The 25,750-nt window shown below is 43.6% G+C and overlaps 1 protein-coding gene across 4 annotated transcripts in view; it reads right to left on the minus strand.

Moving 5' to 3' along the window:
• RNGTT (RNA guanylyltransferase and 5'-phosphatase) overlaps window positions 1-25,750 on the minus strand; it is a 451,332-nt gene that overhangs the window by 296,165 nt on the left and 129,417 nt on the right. For all 4 annotated transcript variants that reach the window (XM_075126571.1, XM_048845050.2, XM_048845051.2 and 1 more), the window contains exon 9: window positions 24,067-24,202. In XM_075126571.1, coding sequence (XP_074982672.1) covers window positions 24,067-24,202 — 136 coding nt within the window. The remainder of the gene's footprint in view (window positions 1-24,066; window positions 24,203-25,750) is intronic.

Genomic DNA, 25,750 nt, shown 5'->3' on the forward strand with positions numbered 1-25,750 from the left:
ACTTATGTTGTTTATTACTGCTCAATAAAATTTTATTTTGTGAAAATTGTGATTTGTTGACTTTATCTTTCAAAAGACATGTGAACTCCTCAAATCAGTACTCTCTCACCAGATTCATAAAATGTTAACAATGCGTTTAAAATTAAGAGACATGCTCTCAAAGTTCCTTCCCCACTCTGAACTCTAGGGTACAGATGTGGGGACCTGCATGAAAGACCCCCTAATCTTATTCTTACCAGCTTAGGTTAAAACTTCCCCAAGGCACAGATTTCTTTCTTGCCTTGGGAAACAGCTTAGGTTAAAATCCTGATACGCTGCCACCACCAAGCAATTTAAACAAAGAACAGGGAAAGAGCCCACTTGGAGACGTCTTCCACCAAAATATCCCCCCAAGCCCTACACCCCCTTTCCTGGGGAAGTCTTGATAATCATATCCTCACCAATTGGTACAGGTGAACACAGACCCAAACCCTTGGATCTTAAGAACAATGAAAAAGCAATCAGGTTCTTAAAAGAAGAATTTTATTTAAAGAAAAGGTAAAAGAATCACCTCTGTAAAATCAGGATGGTAATCAGATTCAAAACATAGAGAATCCCTCCAGGCAAAACCTTAAGTTACAAAAAGATACAAAAACAGGAATATACATTCCATCCAGCACAGCTTATTTTACCAGTCTTTAAACAAAAGGAAATCTAACGCATTTCTAGCTAGATTACTTACTAACTTCACAGGAGCTGGAAGGCTGCATTCCTGATCTGTTCCCGGCAAAAGCTTCACACAGACAGATCCTTTGTTCCCCCCCTCCAGATTTGAAAGTATCTTGTCCCCTCATTAGTCATTTTGGGTCAGGTGCCAGTGAGGTTACCTTAGCTTCTTAGTGAAAGGATTTTGCCTCTGGCCAGGAGGGATTTTATAGCACTGTATACAGAAAGGCGGTTACCCTTCCCTTTATATTTATGACACATGCCAACTACAATTTATTCAAAAATCAATACATTTGTAATAAGTAAATGCGTAATTAATTCCAAAATAAAACAAAAGCAGCACACTGACTATCGCACACTGGAAAAGCGTACCCCTAAGGCCTCCGTAAGATGTACGGCATCTCGACAAGCTACGGTAGTTATTCTTGTGTCAGGCTGCTCACAATCAGTTTTTCCACTTCCCCCCTTCACCCTGCTGGTAACACTTCCTCCTTGGCTTTGCATATAGTACATAAAGCACAACATACAGCAATAACAAAAAGAATATTTGGCTCACTGAGATCTCGCCTAGACATGACATATCTCCAGCATCCCTTTAATCTGCCAACTGCACTCTCCATGGTCATTCTGCACCTGTTTAGCTGATAATTACAGCTTTCCTTGTTTCTGTTCAAGGTGCCCAGTGGATGACTTCATGAGCCATGGAAGCAAAGGGTAGTATGAGGCCAAGAGAATCACAAATTAGCATTGCAACCCCACCAACATGAATGTGCCATTACAAGAAAAACATCTCTGCATGCCGCTTTTCAAAAAATCCTGTATTCTTAAAGATGTGAGCATCATACACTTCCACCCAACAATCATGTCACTGAAACATCCCTAGTGATCAACCAGTATTTACATAAATATGGAAACATACCTCTTTCTGTATATGCATGCAGAAGCAAGGTTGGGAGGGGGAGGGAGGCAGAATCAGGATATGTATTTATCAACCTATCACAGTCTGGCAAGACAACTGCGTCAAATATCCCGATTATTTCCTGCATATTGTCAAGAGCCACAATCCTAGGCAGCAAGACACACTTAATGGTGTTACACACCTGGATGACAACCATCACCACTGGAAAATCTTTCCAACACCTAACTGAATGCCCACTGACTTATAACAATAAGGGATTACAAGCTTCTATAGCACAATAACCATCCATTTCTAGAGCTGGGCAAAGTGTTCCAGACAAATAGTTTATTCTCCAAAAAATGCAGTTTTAGATCAAACAAAACTATTCATGAATTCATGCTGAGTTCACCAAATAGTTTCAACTGAACCAAAAATGTCAAAATGAAATGTTTTGTTTCAATCCAAAAAAAATGTATTTAGACTTTGACATTTTGACAAAATCAAAGGAAAGTATGACTACGTTCACAAAAAAAGCAAGAGGAGGATAAAGTGGTGCTGCTGCTGGTGGCCCAATAACTATCCACTGTCATTTGTAATTGCGATCCATAGTTATTCATTAACAATGGATAATAACTGACCGAGAGATAGCAAGAAAGAGTCTATAGGTCAGTGGCTAGGACAAAGTCCCATACCAGAATATCCCATAGCCCAGTGGCTAGGATACTCTCCTGCAATGTGGGAGGATCAAGTTGAATCCCTTCTTCTCATCAGGCAGAAAAGAGAACTGAACCTGGGTCTCCCACACCCTAAATAAGTGCCCTACTCACCGGGCTAAAGCTTATAAGGGGAGGCACCATCACTACCAACTCCTCGTTTTCTTTACAGTGTCTTTTTTTTTTTGTCAAAATGCCTGAAAGTCTAAACAAATTTATTTGGGTCAAAACAAAAAGAAACATTTTGAAAGTTTGGCTCACAACTTCAGCAATTTCCCCTTCTGTATCCCAAAGTTCTGCAGCCTTCATTGACCATTCCAGAATTGCATAAGGATCCAATCCCACCACTCAGTGCTTACTTCACAGGCCAAAAATGTTACTCTACTATGCGCAGCTGATCATTGAATGCATGCAGAACCAAGCCAGTTCCATTCTTTGTCCACATCATACACTCTTCCACAATATTTTCATTTTTGTTGCTGCACAACCAGTTACTGTGGTAATTGAGGTGCTGCAAATACAGTAACTCCTCACAAAGTCGTCCCGGTTAACGTTGTTTCGATGCTGATCAATTAGGGAATATGCTCATTTAAAGTTGTGCAATGCTCCCTTATAACGTTGTTTGGCAGCCGCCTGATTTGTCCACTGCTTGCAAAAACAGCAGCCCTTTGCACCTAGCTGGTGGAGGCTTGGAACCAGGGTGGACCAGCAGCCCCCCACTCCCCTAAGTTCCCTGTGCAGCAGCCGCCCAGCAGGCTATCAATTGCCGGCAGTTCAGCTGTCCCTCCCACAACTGCTATGTGCTGCTCCTGCCCTCTGCCTTGGAGCTGCTCCCAGGAGCCTCCTGCTTGCTATTTGGGGATGGGGGGGCTAATGTCAGGGTCTCTCCCCGCTCCTGCCCCCTGCTTACAATTGTTTGCACCTTTGGACTTTGGGTATTGTTGCTCTCTGTTCATGCGAGAAGGACCAGGGAAGTAAGTGGGTGAAGAAATAAGCCCCCTAACAGGTGTCTTCCTGCTTTTTTATGAGGACTACCTGGACCTGTAGAGAGAAGTTCCTACCTGTGGTACTCATGCACCCAACAGACATGCTGTCAAGTGCAGCAACTCTGGGTCTGGGTGGAATACCTGACTGCGGTTGTGAGAGATCAAATCCGAGCAGTCTGGGAGCTGGATCAGAGACTGTATGGACATCTGTAGTAAATCTGTCAGTCAGAAATGCCTTGACTACTATGAAGCCACCAGAATGATCATTGCTGTTTCTCTTTTGATCTTGGAAATCACCCTGACAACCAGGAGAATTGGGCAAAAGGTATACTGGCAAGCCTCTGTTCTACTGTAGAATGAAGGCACTCTCTAGTCAAAACAGACGAAGGTCTCCTCTGGGACAAAAGTTCTGACATTTGACTGTCAGAAGTCTGATAAATTGTTGCTTATTCCCAGGAGATGAAGAGTTATTGGTGTTACACTATTCCGATGGCACTAATTCCAGAAGTCAATGGCTCCCGGGCAGAGGGGTGAGAAGCAGGCACCTCCTTGCTTGTTTATATAGTGCATGGCTGTTGCATTGCCTCTGAAGATCTGCATTATCCAATTTTAAAGGACAGGTAGGAACATCATGCAAGCCAGTTCTAGGAAGTTTACATGAAGCACCATGCCACTTGGTGACCAAGGTCCTTGGATCTGTAGATAGTCCAAGTGAAATACTCAACCTGTCCTTGTCACATTCATTATTAGTGTCTTTGTTGGGAAAGAGATTGAAAAGAGAACACCTTTCTGTCTAACCACTTAGCCAATTCTGCAGTGATATGAGGTATTATGACCTTCTTGTCTATTGCGTTTTGCTGGCAAATAAACTGATCTCAGTCAGAGGTGAAGAAGCCACAAATGAAAGTCTAGCGAGCAACATCACATACATACATACCGACATGCGGCCTAAACTACAAGGCATGTTTGTATTGCCATAGCTAGTCCTGATGTCACCTGGAGTTAAAGTCCTCATAGAGACTGCAATCTGTCCATCTGGAATTGATCAAGGCTCCTACGGACTCTATGGTTTGTGACAGAGTAAGTGACAAGAGGACCAACCAGGTGAACAGCACAGTCCTGGCTCACTGATGGTTCCCACTGTGACCTGCCTCTGACCAGCCAACTGTCCAAATATGGGTAGACGGATGCCCTGCCTTCTTCAATGGTCTGCTACCACCTTAAGATTTTTCATGATGACCCTTGGTGCCATGGAGAGTCTGAATGACAGTATCTTGTACTGATAGTGATTTGATCCTACTGTAAATCTCAAGTACTTCCTGTGAACCAGGAGGATGGCTAGGAGTAAGTATGCATCTTAAATTGAGAGCCATGAACTGGTCTTGAGCCTAGAGATTGAATGATGAAATATTACCATCCTGAACCTGAGGTGGCATATATATTTGTTTAGTGTCCTCAGGTCTAGAATAGGACTAAGACCCCCTTTCTTCTACAGTATAAGGGAAGCACAGGAAGTAAAACCATCTTTCCCATACTCATACAGAACCCATTTTATGATTCCTAGGTGAAGCAATGAAGCCACTTCTTGTAATAGATTTTCATGAGAAGAGTCCCCAGAGTGGGTCAGAGAAGGAGGGTGAGTAGGGTACAGAAGCAAAGGGATAACCATCGGTGACTATGTCCAACTCCCTTTTGTCCACAGTGATATCAGACCAAGCCCAATAAAATGGGCCAAGGCTGCTTCCAAAGGTAGTTGCTTGTTCCTGATGTGGCTCTTAATGTTCCTGTCTGGCTGATGGGGGTGGAGTGTGTGACAGAGGAGGCAAAGTGTACATATGCTGGTACTGCGATTATTTCCATTGTTGGTAGTCTGCCCTAGGAGCAATGACATGACCGTTGCCTCTGTTGGGGCTGACATTTATAGGGCCTTCCTGTATGAGGCATATAAATCTCCAAGTATCTCTCAGTGTGGCCCTGCAGTTCATTAGGTAGTAGAGCACTTCCTCAGTCCTAAAACTGAAGTGCTCCATCCTCCTGAATAGGAGGGTATGGATGGTATCTCATACCTCTCTTAGTATCCCCAAGGCTAATAGCCATGAGGTCCATCTCATGGTCACGGCAGTGGCCATCAACCATGTAGCAGTGGCTACCTGCCAAGCTGTCCTCTCAACCATCTGGCCGCCTTTCACAATTTCCTTCATCTTGTCTCTAGCATCCTGAGGTAGTCTGGACTGAAGGTCTTTTCCATGTCAGAAAATTATACGTGGTAAATAATGTCTCAGATAGTTCGCCCCAGAGTTGCAGGGAGGCAAACAAGTAGGCTTTGTGCCAAAGAAAATCCAGCTAAGTTTTGCAGGTTCTTCTCTTTCGGTGTACCTTTCAATGACTTAGATTTTTCTGTAACACTGACTACTAACGATCCCAGGTTTCAATGAGAGTAACAGTGGTCAACATTTTTCAGGGGCATCTGATAATGCTTCTCCACCTGTTTCGATGTGAGCTGAATAGTGGCTGGACTTTGCCAGAGACCTTTGGCTGGCTCAAGAATGACCTCACTGATGGGGAGAGCAATCTTGGCAGGAGCTGATATAGTCCGGATGTCAAGGAGTTCAATCATAGAATCATAGAATAACAGAGTTGGAAGGGACCTCTGGAGGCCATACAGTCCAACCCCCTGCCCAGAGCAGGACCAGTCCCAACTAAATCATCCCAGCCAGGGCTTTGTCAAGCCTGACCTTAAAAACTTCTAAGGAAGGGGATTCCACCACCTCCCTAGGTAACGCATTCCAGTGTTTCACCACCCTCCTAGTGAAAAAGTTTTTCCTAATATCCAACCTAAACCTCCCCCACTGCAACTTGAGACCATTACTCCTTGTCCTGTCATCTGCTATCACTGAGAATAGTCTAGATCCATCCTCTTTGGATCCACCTTTCAGGCAGTTAAAAGCAGCTATCAAATCCCCCCTCATTCTTCTCTTCCGTAGACTAAACAATCCCAGCTCCCTCAGCCTCTCCTCATAACTCATGTGTTCCAGACCCCTAATCATTTTTGTTGCCCTTCGCTGGACTCTCTCCAATTTCTCCACATCCTTCTTGTAGTGTGGGGCCCAAAACTGGACACAGTACTCCAGATGAGGCCTCACCAATGTCGAAGAGAGGGGAACGATCACGTCCCTCGATCTGCTGGCAATGCCCCTACTTATACATCCCAAAATGCCATTGGCCTTCTTGGCAACAAGGGCACACTGCTGACTCATATCCAGCTTCTCGTCCACTGTAACCCCTAGGTCCTTCTTTGCAGAACTGCTGCCTAGCCATTCGGTCCCTAGTCTGTAGCGGTGCATTGGATTCTTCCGTCCTAAATGCAGGACTCTGCACTTGTCTTTGTTGAACCTCATCAGATTTCTTTTGGCCCAATCCTCTAATTTGTCTAGGGCCCTCTGTATCCTATCCCTACCCTCCAGCGTATCTACCACTCTTCCCAGTTTAGTGTCATCCGCAAACTTGCTGAGGGTGCGATCCACACCATCCTCCAGATCATTTATGAAGATATTGAACAAAACCGGCCCCAGGACCGACCCTTGGGGCACTCCGCTAGATACCGGCTGCCAACTAGACATGGAGCCATTGATCACTACCCGTTGAGCCCGACAATCTAGCCAACTTTCTACCCACCTTGTAGTGCATCCATCCAGCCCATACTACTTTAACTTGCTGACAAGAATACTGTGGGAGACCGTGTCAAAAGCTTTGCTAAAGTCAAGAAATAACACATCCACTGCTTTCCCTTCATCCACAGAACCAGTTATCTCATCACAGAAGGCAATTAGATTAGTCAGGCATGACTTTCCCTTGGTGAATCCATGCTGACTGTTCCTGATCACTTTCCTCTCCTCTAAGTGCTTCAGAATTGATTCCTTGAGGACATGCTCCATGATTTTTCCGGGGACTGAGGTGAGGCTGACCGGCCTGTAGTTCCCACGATCATCCTCCTTCCCTTTTTTAAAGATTGGCACTACATTAGCCTTTATTAGAGTTTATGAGATCTCTCCTATATAACCATCATTTCTATACCCAAGGCCTCCACAGTGTGCATGAGCAGATCCTGGAAGGCCTTAAAATTGTCAACTGTCAGGGCAGGGGCTGGCTCAAATGCCTCATTGAGTGAAAATAATTCTTTTGGTGGAGACTGGAGTTGCTGCTGTTCTGGCCCTAGCTCTTGGCCTCTGACTCCAGTGTTAGTGTACTAGGTAGTGATGCCACAAGGGAACCCGATCTCCTCTTTCTGAATGTGCAAGAAGGAGACCTGCTACAGTACAGAGGGATCAGTGGTCCCCACTAGTGCAAATATGGCCAGGGTGGTATGGGTACTGGCCAAGTTGCAGCTGATCAGCCCATTGTCACTCACACCTGTGCAGGATTGGTGCCCTGTGAGGTGGGCTTCTTCTATCAGCTCTGAGGTCACTTCCAAAGGTAGTGGAGAGGCATCCCTGCTGGACATGGAAGAGAATACATAGTCTGGTCACAATGACATGGAGTTATATATTCTCTGAATGGTGGTGCCAAGGAGTGATGTCTTGGCTCCAGTCTCAGCATTATACAAGTATCAATGTTCTCTGACTCCAGCGAGAAACTGCTGAATTGGAATTCATTTGCAAATTGGATACTATTAATTTAGGCTTAAATAGAGACTGGGAGTGGCTAAGTCATTATGCAAGGTAGCCTGTTTCCTCTTGTTTTTTCCTACCCCCCCCCCCCCGATGTTCTGGTTTAACTTGGATTTAAATTTGGAGAGTGGTCAGTTTAGATGAGCTATTACCAGCAGGAGAGTGAGTTTGTGTGTGTATGGGGGTGGGGGGGATGTGAGAAAACCTGGATTTATGCAGGAAATAGCCCGACTTGATTATGTAAAGAGTTGTCACTTTGGATGGGCTAGCACCAGCAGGAGAGTGAATTTGTGTGGGGGGTGGAGGGTGAGAAAACCTGGATTTGTGCTGGAAATGGCCCACCTGATGATCACTTTAGATAAGCTATTACCAGCAGGACAGTGGGGTGGGAGGAGGTATTGTTTCATATTCTCTGTGTATATATAAAGTCTGCTGCAGTTTCCACGGTATGCATCTGATGAAGTGAGCTGTAGCTCACGAAAGCTCATGCTCAAATAAATTGGTTAGTCTCTAAGGTGCCACAAGTACTCCTTTTCTTTTTGCGAATACAGACTAACACGGCTGTTACTCTGAAACCTGTCAGAAAGGGAAAGAGTGAGAATGATTCTATAGGCCAGTTAGGGCACCCACCTAAACTTCAAGTCCTTGTTGCAACGACTTTATTTATAAAAAGTGGAACAGCTCCAATAGAAGAGACTCTCAAACAGTCATACCACAATATTCCATACTCCAGTTGTTCGGATAAGATGTGAGAAACTAATTACTAATTACTTTTCCTCATTAGGTAGAGGGAGAAATTGAAGTAGGGTCTTCTATATCCTGTGTGAATTCCATAACCAATGCGATAAAGGTTATAAGGAAGGTCTCCTCTTTCTCCTTCCCTCAGCCCCATCTGTTTTGTGAATCTAGTCCTCCTTTGCTTTTGTCAAAATGCCCAAAATCAAAAGAAAAAATTTTGAGATGACTTAAACAAAAATGTTTCATTTTGAGCCAACTCAAAATTTTGACTTTTCAATTTCCCAAAATTTAGTTTTCACTTCAACCTGAAACAAATTTTGTTTTGCTTGTTTTCAGTTTTTTTGAAATTGCCAGTGAATTAAAAATCCATTATTCACCCTGCTCATAGGGTAACACTTCATTCACGACGTCACACAGGAGCACAAAGAGGCACAGGGCATATGCATGTGCAGCTCTAATAGACACTGAATTCAAAAAATAATTTGATCTTGTATATGTGGTGCTCATGTGCACCTATAGTGGGATCCATACCGACACAGTACTGTACAAGAAAAAAGACTTGAAACATATTTTGCTTCTTAATGATAGATAACAATATTTTGATGCTTAATGATTTGAAAATGTAAATCAAGACAAATCTGATCCCTATGGTTAAAACTTATCACTGATTTTTCTAAAAAAAAAAAAAATCACTAGTTACTCACAGCTCCCTCCAGAAGAAGAAAGGGGAGCGTTCATGTACCAGCAATGCGGACACAGGTAGGCAACCGTTTTCATGTTCTCTCCACAGCTACTAATGCGGACAGTGGACTAGATGATACATCTGAGGGAATGGAGCAGAAGGAGACTCCGCCAATTGGAAGGCATGAGATGTACTGTCTTAGGGAAAGGAGTCCCATGACCACTGCTCCCAAGAGAAGGAGGTGCGTGGTGGTGGTTGGGGACTCCCTCCTCAGGGGGACTCCGACATCTATCTGCCGCCCCGACCGGGAAAACTGAGAAGTCTGCTGCTTGCCAGGAGCTAGGATTCACGATGTGACAGAGAGACTGCCGAAACTTATCAAGCCCTCGGATCACTACCCCTTCCTACTTCTCCACATGGGCACCAATGATACTGCCAAGAATGACCTTGAGCAGATCACTGCAGACTACGTGGCTCTGGGAAGAAGGATAAAGGAGTTTGAGGCGCAAATGGTGCTCTCGTCCATCCTCCCTGTGTAAGGAAAAGGCCCGGGTAGAGACCGTTGAATCGTGGAAGTCAATGACTGGATATGCAGGTGGCGTCGGAGAGAAAGCTTTGGATTCTTTGACCATGGGATGGTGTTCCAAGAAGGAGGAGTGCTAGGCAGAGAGAGGCTCCACCTAACGAAGAGAGGGAAGAGCATCTTCGCAAGCAGGCTGGCTAACCTAGTAAGGAGGGCTTTAAACTAGGTTCACTGGGGGAAGGAGACCAAAGCCCTGAGGTAAGTGGGGAAGTGGGATACCAAGAGGAAGCACGAGCAGGAGAGCGCAAGAGGGGAGGGCTCCTGCCTCATACTGAGAAAGAGGGACGATCAGCAAGTTATCTTAAGTGCCTATACACAAATGCAAGAAGCCTGGGAAATAAGCAGGGAGAACTGGAAGTCCTGGCACAGTCAAGGAAATATTATGTGATTGGAATAACAGAGACTTGGTGGGATAACTCACATGACTGGAGTACTGTCATGGATGGAAATAAACTGTTCAGGAAGGACAGGGAGGGCAGAAAATGTGGAGGAGTGGCACTGTATGTAAGAGAGCAGTATGACTGTGCAGAGCTCCGGTATGAAACTGCAGAAAAACCTGAGTCTCTGGATTAAGTTTAGAAGTGTGAGCAACAATGGTGATGTCATGGTGGGAGTCTGCTATAGACCACCAGACCAGAGGGATGAGATGGACAAGGCTTTCTTCTGGCAACAAATGGACGTTACTGGATCGGCCCTGGTTCTCATGGGAGACTTCAATCACCCTGATATCTGCTGGGAGAGCAATACAGCGGTGCACAGACAATCCAAGAAGTTTTTGGAAAGTGTAGGGGACAATTTCCTGGTGCAACTGGAGGAACCAACTAGGGGCAGAGCTCTTCTTGACCTGCTGCTCCCAAACCGGGAAGAATTACTAGGGGAAGCAAAAGTCGATGGGAACCTGGGAGGCAGTGACCATGAGATGGTCAAGTTCAGGATCCTGACACAAGGAAGAAAGGAGAGCAGCAGAATATGGACCCTGGACTTCAGAAAAGCAGACTTTGACTCCCTCAGGGAACTGATGGGCAGGATCCCCATGGAGAATAACATGAGGGGGAAAGGAGTCCAGGAGAGCTAGCTGTATTTTAAAGAATCCTTATTGAGGTTACAGGGATAAACCATCCCGATGTGTAGAAAAAATAGTAAATATGGCAGGCGACTGGATAGGCTTAAGAGTGAAATCCTTGCTGATCTTAAACACAAAAAAGAAGCTTACAAGAGTGGAAGCTTGGACAAATGACCAGGGAGGAGTATAAAAATATTGCTCAGGCATGCAGGAGTGAAATCAGGAAGGCCAAATCACACTTGAAGTTGCAACTAGCAAGAGATGTTAAGAGTGACGAGAAGGGTTTCTTCAGGTATGTTAGCAACAAGAAGAAAGTCAAGGAAAGTGTGGGCCCCTTACTGAATGAGGGAGGCAACCTAGTGATAGAGGATGTGGAAAAAGCTAACGTACTCAATGCTTTTTTTGCCTCTGTCTTCACAAACAAGGTTTGCTCCCAGACTACTGCACTGGGCAGCACAGCATGGGGAGGAGGTGACCAGCCCTCTGTGGAGAAAGAAGTGGTTCGGGACTATTTAGAAAAGCTGGACAAGCACAAGTCCATGGGGCTGGATGCGCTGCATCCGAGGGTGCTAAAGGAGTTGGCGGATGTGATTGCAGAGCCATTGGCCATTATCTTTAAAATCTCATGGCGATCAGGAGGAGGTCTCAGATAACTGGAAAAAGGCTAATGTAGTGCCCATCTTTAAAAAAGGGAAGGAGGAGGATCCGGGGAACTACAGGCCAATCAGCATCACCTCAGTCCCTGGAAAAATCATGGAGCAGGTCCTCAAGGAATCAATTCTGAAGCACTTAGAGGAGAGGAAAGTGATCAGGAACAGTCAGCATGGATTCACCAAGGGCAAGTCATGCCTGACTAATCTAATTGCCTTCTATGATGAGATAACTGGTTCTGTGGATGAGGGGAAAAAGCAGTGGATGTGTTATTCCTTGACTTTAGTAAACCTTTTGACACGGTCTCCCATAGTATTCTTTCCAGCAAGTTAAATAAGTATGGGCTGGATGAATGGACCATAAGGTGAATAGAAAGCTGGCTAGATGGTCGGGCTAACGGGTAGTGATCAATGGCTCCATGTCTAGTTGGCAGTCAGTGTCAAGCGGAGTGCCCCAAGGTCTGTCCTGGAGCCAGTTTTGTTCAATATCTTCATTAATGATCTGGAGGATGGCGTGGACTGTACCCTCAGCAAAGTTTGCAGATGACACTAAACTGGGAGGAGAGGTAGATACGCTGGAGGGTAGGGATAGGATACAGAGGGCCCTAGACAAATTAGAGGATTGGGCCAAAAGAGATCTGATGAGGTTCAGCAAAGACAAGTTCAGAGTCCTGCACTTAGGACGGAAGAATCCCATGCACTGCTACAGACTAGGGACCGAATGGCTCGGCAGCAGTTCTGCAGAAAAGGACCTAGGGGTTACAGTGGACGAGAAAATGGATAGGAGTCAACAGTGTGCCTTTGTTGCCAAGAAGGATAATGGCATTTTGGGCTGTATAAGCAGATAAAGGGATGTGATCATTCCCCTCTAGTTGACATTGGTGAGGTCTCATCTGGAGTACTGTGTCCAGTTTTGGGCCCTACACTACAAGGATGTGGAAAAATTGGAAAGAGTCCAGCGGAGGGCAACAAAAATGATTAGGGGACTGGAACACATAACTTATGAGGAGAGGCTGAGGGAACTGGAATTATTTAGTCTGCGGAAGAGAAGAATGAGGGGGGATTTGATAGCTGCTTTCAACTACCTGAAAGGGGGTCCCAAAGAGGATGGATCTAGACTCTTCTCAGTGGTAGCAGGTGACAGAACAAGGAGTAATAGTCTCAAGTTGCAGTGGGGGAGGTTTAGGTTGGATATCAGAAAAAACTTTTTCACTAGAAGGCAGGTGAAGCACTGAAATGGGTTACCTAGAGAGGTGGTGGAATCTCCTTCCTGTGAGGTTTTTAAGGCCCTGCTTGACAAAGCCCTGGCTGGGATGATTTAGTTGGGGATTGATGCTGCTTTGAGCAGGGGGTTGGACTAAATGATCTCCTGAGGTCCCTTCTAACCCTGATATTCTAGGATTCCCCTCATGGACCATGAGCTGGCCTTTTGAAATCAAGAGAAAACACAATGAAAGGGCCCTTGATTTTTAGGAAGATACAAATAAGATTCTAGCTGCAAGGAGCAGTGCCAGCCAGGCTACAGCTGATGGCTCAAGGCCTGCTATAAGTTCATTAACAGTTAGATGCCTGCAGATAACCCGCCTGGGTCAGCAGCATAAGACGCAGTTTACTCTAGTGCACCAGACAATGGCCAGAACTATAGGAATAATCCCACACCTCTGACACTGACTCTTTATATGGCCTTAAATACATCATTCAAAATTTTCAAACTTGAGCTCCAAAAGTTAGGCACCTAAATACAGAAATGCTCAGTATCTCTGAAAATCAGGCCACTCTTATTTAGATACCTAACTTCATATACCCATGTTTGAAAATACTGGCTTTAACCTTTCTGTGCCTCAGTTTACACATCTTTAAAATTAAGACAATAGTTCCCTCATAGGGTAATTGTGGTAGGCGTTTAATGTTTGTGAAGCTCTATAGGTGTCCTAACACTCACCAAAATGCACAGAGAATGCCAGCTGATTTGAACAACTGTCCCTGGCAAAAGAATTCTTGGGACTTACTTACATTCACTACAAAATGTCATCATGATGGAATATGACTGAAGCGCCAAGTTAGCTAGCATGAAGCTGAACACAAATGACTGGTCAGTACAGACGAGGGCAAATTGTGTTATACCTCACATCTAATACTAATGATTAAACTCTCGGCCAAGATGATTTACTGAAACACTGTACTGCCTCTATAAGCTGTATTTGGGGAAAAAAAATGCAAGCACTCTCTCATATTGGAGATCCAATGTACGAAACTACTCACAACTCTTTGAAGCCGAGATTACTATTGATGAAGAACCAGATAACTAATCTACTAGGATATTCTCCAAAATCTGGTGGAATTTCTGCAAGGTAGAAATGAAGGGCATTTATTTTAAAATTTTCTATTCTTTTTTACCCACTTTTAAAATAATATCTAGTATTGCAAGACATGACACAAAGAGGGTCAAACATCTATTAGAGTAGAATATTAGAAATGTTAATAGCATATTTAAGATTCCTCTCTAATCATAAAGTTACTAAACTCACTCTTCCAGTTTGCTTTCCACCTCCTATATTAGCAGGATGTATTTTCTTTTAAATTCAGAATGAAAATATGATTAGTAACTAATCTTTTCTATAAAAGAAAAATGTTCTTCCTAGTCCATTTTTCTCTCTCTCCCTATTTTGTCAGTCTACGCTTTCTCTTTTCTTTCCTCCTGGCATGTTATATCTGTTCACAACTATTTCAGCAGAATGCCGAAGAACTTCCTCTTCTTTCAAATGCTGTTAAATTCATGTATTAAAAAAATCAGTTCCATTTGGACCACCTCTTTCTACATCAAGACCAATAAGTAAGAATTATTTAATTTTGCAATTACAGAGTTAACTTCAACAGCCCTTCAGCACTAATTAGCAACAATCTGTTAAAACAAGACTTTCATCTCAGAGATTAAAAAAACAACCGAATATATGTGCCGTGTAAGAATAGTAGTGGAAAAAAATCCATCTAGCACCAGCATTAAATAACAAACCACCTACTAGACTGAACTATTGGGATGCTTAAATATGAAACTGAAATTCCATTTTCAAACACACACAAAGTAATTTATCAGAATGTGCAATACATATCATAAGAAGCTTTCATTACCCTTCATTGATCATACTCATTTAGAAATTTGAATTATGAAAAAGGATTTATGTTACGGAAAGTTTTAATTTTATTTCATGGTACTTCAGCCAACCAAGCCTTTTTAATTTCATTCCATTTTGCTTTTCACTTTATGAAAAAAATTGAAAAAGGATCCTGTCTTATGAATAATTTCATACCAATAAACTGAGCTACTAAAATGTATGACAATACAAAAAGTTTTACAAAACTACAAAACATGTAAAGTCATAATCCAGAATGTCGTAAAATAACATGCAGAACCTGAAATAAGCAGTGACTGATTGGGAGTTCCTTCCAAGTTAGCTTATTGTTGGGAAAGGACTTCCCTTAACCCTTTCTCCTTTTTACCACAAACTTGGGAACTATTAGTCTCATCCTGAAGCACCAGACCAGGCACCTTTAACACCACCAGCCCCAAACACAAATGAATATCAATGCATAAAAGTCCTTGCCCCACCAGTCCACACACTTGTATTGAAAGACCAGCTCCTCCCATGTCCAGCAGCCCCTAATTGTCAGCTCTTGTGAAATGCACAAAGAGGAGAGATTCCCCACATCCTCCCAAATATATCAATTCTAACTGGCCCTTTCAATTACTTCCCTGAAAAGCTTAATACCACAGCATACTAATAGCAAACAGCTTAGATGGCATCCCCTGCCCCAGAATGTTCACTGTACTCTTATATACCCAAGACTGAACAGCCTGTGACAAAATACTCCTAGTCAGTCCTGATAAATGTCTGTGTTTCTAATGGTTTCCTGTCAAAGTCCTCAGGAAAACTGTGCAATTCCTACTGATGTACCCTTGTTAATTCAATGGCAGAAGGAATGCATGGGCCACATCACACTTAATGGGTGAGCTTGGACAATACCAGCCAGCCCCACAGAGTTATCATTTGAAGTTATGTCCAATGATATTCTGCCTGTAGTGAGGCAGAGTGGCCTCCCTCCAAGCCAGAGAGCAAGAGACCACTACAATTCCCCTCGTAGGCAGAGTCAAACGAGCCCCATCCCCTGCGGCGGAAGCAGAAGAGTGTGGCAGAAAGTATAAAAGGTGGGCCCTGCAGCTCAGCTGGGCCAGAGCCAGGGGAGGAGGCAAATGTACCCTGCCCACTGCAAAACTCCAGAGTTGAACCTGCACTGTACAGTGCCCCACCCCACACAGGACACCGACCCTGGAGTATAGTTGCCAGGACTGCCACCAACCATGTATCCCAAGGAAACCGAAGTTCCTTGGACTACATAGCCCTATCCCCAGACTCTGGTACAGGGTGGATTTCATTTAAATCATGATTTAAATCACTGGTCAGGAAGACTCTAATCATAGTTTTCCACATAAAAGTGCTTTTTCTTGTTGGTTGTTATCTTAATACATATTCTTCACAACTCGGAGATAGATGTAGGTTTCATTTTTAGAAGGTACACACTATACATTTTTAAACAGTGATTTATTCTGAAAACTTTTCAGATTCATTTTCTGATATAGCTGTAAAACTAATGATTGTTTGGTTCTTTCATTTACCAAAGGTAATTGAAGCAGATATTTATGAAGTCACTGGGAGGTGAACTATCTCCAATTCAACAGGTTAACCATTAATGTTCGGAGGACCTTCTTGCCATGCTGTATTAGGAGGAGAACATCACCAGACAGACATCTTGGAGAGCTATACTCCACCAAAGAAGTTTTTTGTTATTTCCCGGGGCGGTATGAAGCCACTGTAGCGCAGCATGGTCGGTTTACAGGTGGAAATGCCATCCCCAAAACGTATGGGCATAGCTTTTCCAGAACGTAGACAATGGCGTAACATTCTTTTTCATGGACTGATCAGTTGCTTTCCCTCTCAAACAGCTTCTTGCTGAGAAACACTACAGGATGGAATTCTTGATAAAGTCCTTCCTGCATTAAAACTGCTCCCACACCACGTTCGGATGCATCTGTGGTTACTAGGAACGGTTTGTCAAAGTCTGGGGCCCTTAGCACAGGGTCAGACATGAGTGTCGCTTTAAGCTGGTTAAAGGCCTTCTGACACTCTTCAGTCCACTGACTGGCATTTGGCTGTTTCTTTTTGGTTAGGTCTGTCAGTGGGGCAGCGATTTGGCTGTAGTGCGGTACAAATCGCCTGTAATATCTGGCCAAGCCTAAGAAGGATTGAACCTGTTTCTTTGATTTTGGGACAGGCCACTTTTGGATAGCATCCACTTTGGCCTGTAGGGGGTTGATAGTTCCTTGACCCACCTGCTGTCCAAGGTAAGTCACTCTGTTTAGGCCTATTTGACACTTCTTAGCCTTAACAGTTAGTCCTGCCTCCCTTATGCACTCGAAGACTTTTTGTAGATGTTCCAAGCATTCTGCCCAGGAATCCGAAAATACGGCCACTTCGTCAAGGTAAGCAACTGCATACTCTCCCAATCCTGCTAAGAGACCATCTACAAGTCTTTGGAAGGTGGTGGGTGCATTCCGCAGCCCAAAAGGGAGTACATTAAATTCATAAAGCCCGACGTGTGGTGAAGGCTGACCTTTCCTTGGCGGATTCATCTAGTGGTACCTGCCAGTACCCCTTGGTTAAGTCCAAAGTAGAGATGAACTGGGCCCGTCCCAGTTTCTCTAACAGTTCATTTGAGCGCGGCATTGGATAGTTGTCTGGGCGAGTTACAGCATTTAGCTTACGGTAGTCCATGAAAAAACATATCTCCCCATCTGGTTTGGGAACTAGAACCACTGGAGATGCCCATGCACTGCCAGAGGGGCGGATTATACCCATCTGTACCATATCCTGGATCTCCCGTTCTATAGCAGTTTTAGCTTGAGGAGACACCCGGTAAGGTTGGACTTTAATTGGTTGATCTTCAGGAATTTTATGGAGAGTGCACAGTCTCTCAAAGGTGAGAAAATATTCAGCAATATCACTGGATTCATCATACTGTGGACATAGTCGCTCCCATTTGTGGATTGTTGGGGAAGGATTGTTATCCAGTAGATTCCACTCAGCCTTTGCCTTCTCCATCTCCAGTGCATGCTTCCTCTCTTTTTCCTTCTCCACCTCAGCATGCTTCCTCTCTTTTTCCTTTTCCTCCATTTCTTTTTCCCTTGCCTCCATAGCTCTCCTGTGGGCAGCCTCCCTTTCCTCCTCAGCATGCTTCCATTCTTTTTCCTTTGTCTCCACAGCTCTCCTGTGGGCAGCCTCTTTGGCTGTTTCTGCTTTGGGCTCTGTCATGTTTGCCTCTCTGTTTTTAACTAACTTTACAACCGAGAGTTAGAAATAAAACAAACAAAAAACTTGGCTTGTAAAATTTTGCTGTGCTGTAACAGGATACCTATGTTCTCTGATAGTGATTGTCAGCCTACAGAAAAATCCTTAAAAAAAACCCTAACACCTTTGTCTCCAGGCAAATAGACAGAAAACCCATCTAGTTGCTCTTAGGTAAAAAAAAAAAAAAACTTCTTCAGGTCTGTGAAGACTTGTGAATTTCCTGCAGGAGGTTAACTACCCTGCCTTTAGATAGAGAAAACTCCAGCTCACAAAAGACAATTCCCTTTTGTCTCTGCTCTGGCCCCCAAGCAGAGACAACAAAAAAAACTAACTGCTTTCAGCTGAAAACCTGCTTTCCAGCAGCCCAAAGGGAAAAAAAATTCCTTTTTAAAATCTGTGCTTCTTGTTCAAAAAAATCTCAAATTGATCTCAAGATGATTTCAAGTTAATCCTACCACTCTGCCACCATGTCAAGGTTCCTTCCCTACTCTGAACTCTAGGGTACAGATGTGGGGACCTGCATGAAAAACCCCCTAAGCTTATTTTTGTCAGCTTAGGTTAAAACTTCCCCAAGGTACAAACTATTTTACCTTTTGCCCTTGGACTTTATTGCTGTCACTACCAGGCGTCTAATAAAAATATAACAGGGAAAGAGGCCGCTTGGCAACATCTCCCTCCCCCCCCCTCACCCCCAATCCTCCCAAACCCTACACCCCCTTTCCTGGGGAAGGCTTGATAAAAATCCTCACCAATTTGCATAGGTGAACACAGACCCAAACCCTTGGATCTTAAGAACAATGAAAAAGCAATCAGGTTCTTAAAAGAAGAATTTTAATTGAAGAAAAAGTAAAAGAATCACCTCTGTAAAATCAGGATGGTAAATACCTTACAGGGTAATCAGATTCAAAACAGAGAATCCCTCTAGGCAAAACCTTAAGTTACAAAAAGGCACGAAAACAGGAATATACATTCCATTCAGCACAACTTATTTTATCAGCCATTTAAACAAAACAGAATCTAATGCATATCTAGCTAGATTACTTACTAAATTCTAAGACTCCATTACTTTTCTGTTCCCGGCAAAAGCATCACACAGACAGTGAGAACCTTTGTTTCTCCCCCCCCTCCAGCTTTGAAAATATCTTGTCTCCTCATTGGTCATTTTGGTCAGGTGCCAGCGAGGTTATCCTAGCTTCTTAACCCTTTACAGATTAAAGGGTTTTTCCTCTGGCCAGGAGGTATTTTCCCTTTATATTTATGACAATTGCCCAACAACAGCCTCCCACATGCTATCATTCAGCATCTCTGACTTGCAGTTCATCAGCACAGACAACTTCTTGTCCTCCCTGACCACCCTTCCATTGATACGGTTTTTTTACTCTCTCAATGTTTCATATCCTACACTCAACTGTTTTGTGCCCCTAAATACCATTGCAAGGTCCACCCTTCCAACCCCAGCCCGGGCTCATCTTCAACATCCGCTTCCCCTATTCCTGTTCTTGCACTGCAGTGTCTCTGGCAAATATCTTGTGATCAGGCTGACTTCCTCCATTACATATTTGTTCTCCTGTCCTCCTTCCGTTCTGCTGTCTCCCTAGCTGAACAAGTCAACTCCAACTTAACTGAATCCTAAGACCACAGTTTCAGCCACCTTTTCACCACCTTAGACTCACTCCTCAAAACCTTTTCCTTCTGTCCACAATTCACACTCTGCACAGGACCTTGTAGATTTTTCCAGAACAAAATTGACAGAATATGACATAACCACTTCCACTCCCTCAACTCTCCTTCTCCCCGTCACAGATGCAGACATTTATCATTTGCTTTTCCCTCCTCAAATCCCACTGCCTGTCTCAGTGACCCCATCCCATCTCCTGAGCTCTCTGGGGCTAGATAATAAAAGCATGCTTTAGATTCACCCATCTTAAAAAACAAAAACCAATGCCCTAGACCCCACTTTCGACTCCAACCATCACCATATCTCCATTCTCCCTTTTATCTCTAAGCTCATTGAATGCACTATCTACAATCACTGTAGAGTTCCTCTCCTCCAGTTCCATCCTAGACCCTCTCAAATCAGGCTTCCATGCCTTACCCTCAACTGAAATAGCTCTCGCCAAAGTCTCTAACAACCTCATTTTAGGCAAAGTTCAGAACCAGTACTTCATCCTCAGCTTCCTTCAACACTGTCATCCAGGCTCCTCCTCTTGAAATCTGATCTACCCATGACCTCTGTGATTCTTTCCTCCTACTAATACTCTTCTTCCTTCAGCGTGTCCTTTGGCACGTCTCATTCCTCCATCCATCTTTTTATAGGGGCACCACAGGACTGTGTCCTTCTCCCCCTTCTCTTCTCCCTTTATAACTTATGTCTGGCTACTCTCATCTGAAAACACAAATAAAACTACCATTTCTATGCTGATAACTTACAGATCTACCTGTACTTTAACCTGTCTCCTCCTTTCGAAACAAAAATCTGCAACTGACTTTCCATCATATCCTCATGGATGTCTACCTGTCAGCTCAAGCTCAACATGTCTAAAACAGAGCTCTTAATCTTCCCCTCCAAATCTTCTCTGCTACCTCTTTTTTCTATCACTGAAATCACCACCCTCCTGCCTATCACTCAGACCTGTAAACTAGGCATCATCTTTGTGACGAAGTGGGGTTTTCCCCCTTGTTATGCTGCATGTGAGTCTTACTGTCCTGTATTAATACTGTGTGCCTCAGTTTCCTTGTGTACTGTACCAATGCCTCGGTGATGGGAATAAGGGAGTGTGACTTTTGCTGAGACCCATAGGGGCAGATGAAGCTGCCCAGCTGCCTGAACGTAAGCTATGGCTGATGCCCTTCATAACTTGAGAAGCAGGAGGGGGAATGAGATCAGGTGACATTTTGCCTGGGAAGCAGATAAAACCTGGGGAGGAGCAATGGGTGTGTCGGAGGCCAAGCAAAGGGGTCCAGCTCAATCTGCTGTGGGTGACTTGAAGAGGAGGGAGTCTAGGGTGTCTGACCCACGGTTCCCCCAAGATGAATGTGGCTGAAAGTAATTGATTTCTGTGCTAACAAGTTCTGTTCTACGCTGTGTACCTGTCAACTAAAAAAACTTCCATTTTACACTCTGGCTGAGTCACGGCTGACTGCAGAGTTGGGGTGTAGGGCCCTTTGGCTTCCCCAGGAGCCCCGCTCAGACGGACTTGCTGCGAGAAGTGCACGATGAATGGGGGTGCTGAATTCTCTGAGATCAGATCTAGAAAGACTGAAGCCGTATAGGCTTCTTGCCCTGGCAACAGTGTGCCATGCTACCTCTCACGCTTGGGGGGACACCCTCTGTAAACATTCACAAAACTAATCATATTCCACCTTCAAACTCTCCTTAAAGTTCTCCTTTTCTACGATACCTACAAAAAACTTGACAACAGTTATGCTGCTGTTGTGCTGAGATCACTGCTTAACATGCTGACCAATACGGTCTCATTGTCTCCTTGTACTTGCTCATCTGTCTTTATCCATTTGTCATCTCTTGCTTTAAACTCTTTGGGGCAGGTATTGGCTTTTTGTTCTGTGTCCATACAATGCCTCTCCCAGTGGAGTTCCTGGCCTATGACTAGCACCTAGGAGGCTATACAGTAATACAAACAACATCAGAGAGTCTATGCATCCCCATAACTACACATTAAATTGTATACGACACTTATATTTTAATAAGACTAGACATTGCTTAGTCTACCTTTCACATCCAAGGTATTCATAGGTCCTGAAAGCAGACAGCCAATTGTCTGTAGCTCTGGTCACTCCAGTTTTTATGGAGGTGTCAGGGTTTCATGCTGCACAACATCCATGGGTAACAATAAGAACAGTTCTATATATAGGAGAGTGACGCCATCCACAAATTCACCCATCTACATCTTCATTTTGATAGCATTCTCATTGGCATAGCTGTCTGAAAACATCCCTGCTGGCCGGGAAAGTCACTGTACCATTAAGCTCTTTCAGGGTCCATAAGCTGCAGCCAATCTTTGTCCACTGCCATTCACCCACTGCCCACAGTGTCACTGTGGTCACCATTTTTCTGGAGTCTCTGCAGCTGCGCTGGAGCCACTCACTCAGGCTGCCCATTGTCAGTGTAATTCAGAGATTTCTTTTGGTGGCATGCCAAGGAAGTTTTCAAGACAAAATCTGACACTTGGGTAAGTGACAGGAGACCCACTATTGGTGCAAACCCAACTGTGAGATCCCTGAGGAAGCATGAGGTAACTGTGGCATTCTGAGTTTGGGGTTACTACCTCTGTGGATAAGGACAGAAAGGTAGGAGGGCTAGTCCATTCAATGGGAGAAAGTAAGGAATGCTGAGCAATATAACCACTTCTGGTTCCCTACTCAGCCATTTGTTTTAGAAAGATACTCAGCACGTCACCAGAAAAACTGTCTGAACTATGCTGACAATACACAGCCTTACTGAGAGGCTACAGAACAGCTGCAGAAACCTCAACAAAATGGCAACCATAAGCACTATGTGAGTTATGGATGAGTGGCAGTGAACAAAGACTGGTTGCAGTTTTTGAGCCTTGAGAGAGCCTTACTTCTCTTAAGCTTCCGGGGAAAGGAGTGGAAGGACAAAAAGAGCAGCTGTATGGCGTACCAGGGGTCCCAATTACCTCCAGTGATTTACAGATTCCTTGGCTGCAGCAGTTCCCACCTTTACAAAGGTACACTACCCTCCTGCACCAGCCTCTGGTCCGAGAGCTCCTCAGCTGTGTACTTGTGTTTTCCTGGTGCTCCCTGCTTTCTGCTCTGCAAGGGGGTGCAGGAGCTTTGTCTCTGTAGTTAGATGCCTGCTGCTCTGCCTCCCACTGCTGCTCATAGGGCACAGAGCTCCTTTAAACAACCCCCTCTCAAGATGGCAGCTTGGTTTGTAACCTTCTTTAGGTGGAGTAGCTCATTAAGGAGAGGGAAGAGAATGATTCCTAAATGTGGCAAGCCCAAAGGATGGTACATACAGACCACAACAGGAGGGAGCACAAGCACCAGGAGGCAGAGGAAGTGGAAATGGCAGCGGCAGCAGTAGCAGAGTCTTCTTTTCAAGAAAAAATCCAGGGGGCAAAAGGCAGAACCCCCTACCTTTGGTCACCCTGATAGTTGTAAGAGCAGACCCATGAGGGAGGCTTCCAGGTGACAGTCAATGATGTCACTATCATTCCCCTCTCCTTGGGCATATTCCAACCCTCCCAGGACCTGCTAGCCAATGCAGCCATTTTCTCCCCAAAAAGAGAAGTGAAGAGGAGTTGCTCTCTCCTCACCTCTCTCCTCTTAACAACTCTGGCAAGCAATATTCAGTTTAAAAGACTGGACTGAATTACTGAACAATTACAGGTATTTTATAAACTCAACTTCCAGATAATCTGTCAGTTTAAAAACTTCAACAAGTGCTGAAAATTTACATGAACTTAAATGGGCCTGATAGTTTGGCAATATTTTAGTCAGAGATAAATAGATAAACTTTAACACAGAGGGTGAAAACAGCACATAAACCACAAGACAATAATTAAAATTAGCTGAAAAATGAAGGTGGAAGAACAAACAACAAAGGGCTCCTTTCAACACGAGTTCATTTAAAGGTTAGCAAGCGAGTCCTGAAAAAGATGTAGAAGATAATTCAATTCACTTGCAATGTTTCCAACGTCGAAGGAGACAGATATAAAGATTCACGTCATGTTTTATTCCTTTTTGCTTTCCACCTCCTCTTTTTCAGAGGCTGCCATTCAACACCTTGATTTCAGCCCCTGCTGAGCAGTCAGTATTGCTACTCTATGGATGGACTGGTAAGAAATGATGTATGGAAAATGTGATCATCACTCTCTACTAGATATTGAATACATTACTCTTGTGATTCTAACATTCACTATCCCCCAGGACTGCAGATCTGGCTTACTTGCTGAACACAGAAGAATAGCATTGTAATAAACATTATGCACCTTACCCCATCCAACAGAGTATTTGTTAAATGTGTGCGAAGATCTTTACGAAATGGAAACTCCAGGTTAGATACATGAAACACTGAGTTATCTCTGTCAATCATATAAACTTCATTCTTGCCGTCAATCATCATCATATACCTGCAACGAAAACATTAAAGATGACATTATACTTTGAACTATCTCCTCTAAATTTGTAACAGATATGTTAATTGTAACTGCCTTATTAGTTTAATCAAATGTACTCAACAGAATGAAGCTATAAAAATGCATTAAAATGGGAAGTTTTATAGGTAATCATATAATGATCATTACTTTAGAAAAGTGCCTTTTTAACCTCAAATAACTACAGAGATATTTCAATACCTAACATTTAGCTTATATAGGTTAAAGTCATAAATAAGCAATTTTTATCTATAAAGATGACTGACTGTTGAATAGATATTACAACACAACAGAGGTCTGGGGCCTATAAGTATGAAACTTTGTGACTCAAACAAAAACCAGAAAAAAAATGGTTATCTTATCAGATGGCTGTAAAAACTCTGGACCAGATCCCCAGCCAGTGTAAATTGGCATAGCTCCATTGACATTAAGAGAACTATGCTATATACAACAGCTACTGTTCTGGTCCATTATTTATTATTTGCATTGCAGTAACACACAAAATCCCAGTCAGTATTGGGGCCCCTTTATGGCAAGCACTGTAACAAAAGCAGTCAGAGACAGTACCCCCCCCCCGAAGTACTTAAACCTGCGGGGTGGGGGAAGGGGGTGCTTACTATCTTGAGAAATTAGTTTTGTGATTGCAGCTCAACTGCAAGTGCTTAAATCCTCTACCGTTAATGTATTAGTTCTGATAGACTACCCTAGAGCACTAAATATTGTATTCTATGGTACAAATGGCAGATTCCTTAATTTAGAGGGACATGTACAGATCTTCTTTTAGTAACTGTTCCTTCAGTCTATATTCCAGTTACCTTCACAGCAAGCCATATGGAAAAACCTTATCAGTATAAAACCTTTTGCGATTTCAACCATCCACGTCAAATTAACGTTTAAAATGAAAGTTTTAAAGAGATTCAAAATGAGCTTTCGTATTTGGAAAATTTTCAACTCTATTGAACTTAGACACGCCTTCATAAAACCTCAATATTTTTCATAATTCAAGATTCCTGGTTCTCAAGGGACAAGTCATCTTCCAGTAGCCTTTCCTAAAAGTCACTAGCCCTAGTAAACAGCTGCAAGCCACACCCAGAGGACCTCTGCTGTCAGAAGGACAAAGCAAGTAATAAGCATCCCCAAAGAACCCTTTTCCCAGACAGTTTAAGATGACACAGAAGCAGTCTCTTCCAAAGATTCTGCCCTAAAGTCTTGCAGGGGAAACGCACAGCTTCATATGTAGTTTATGTAAATCTTTTCTTTCAATATTTTGAATACAAGAAACTATTACAGTTTAGCATAACTAGCATTCTGTGCTCAAGAGAAAACGATTAGGAGGGGCTGTTTCAGGTCTGTACTGAGTTGCAATGGCACAGAGCTATGTGAGGAAATGCTTTAAATTGTTACCAAGAGCTATACAGAGCACTGAAACTTATTTCTTTATACATATGAAAACCGCTGCACACGCCCACCTAGTGCTATGAGCACTCATTTCATAAATTAAATTTCACAATACAGTGTAAAGGA

This window comes from Caretta caretta, chromosome 3, assembly GCF_965140235.1.
Source record: "Caretta caretta isolate rCarCar2 chromosome 3, rCarCar1.hap1, whole genome shotgun sequence".
NCBI lineage: Eukaryota > Metazoa > Chordata > Testudines > Cheloniidae > Caretta > Caretta caretta.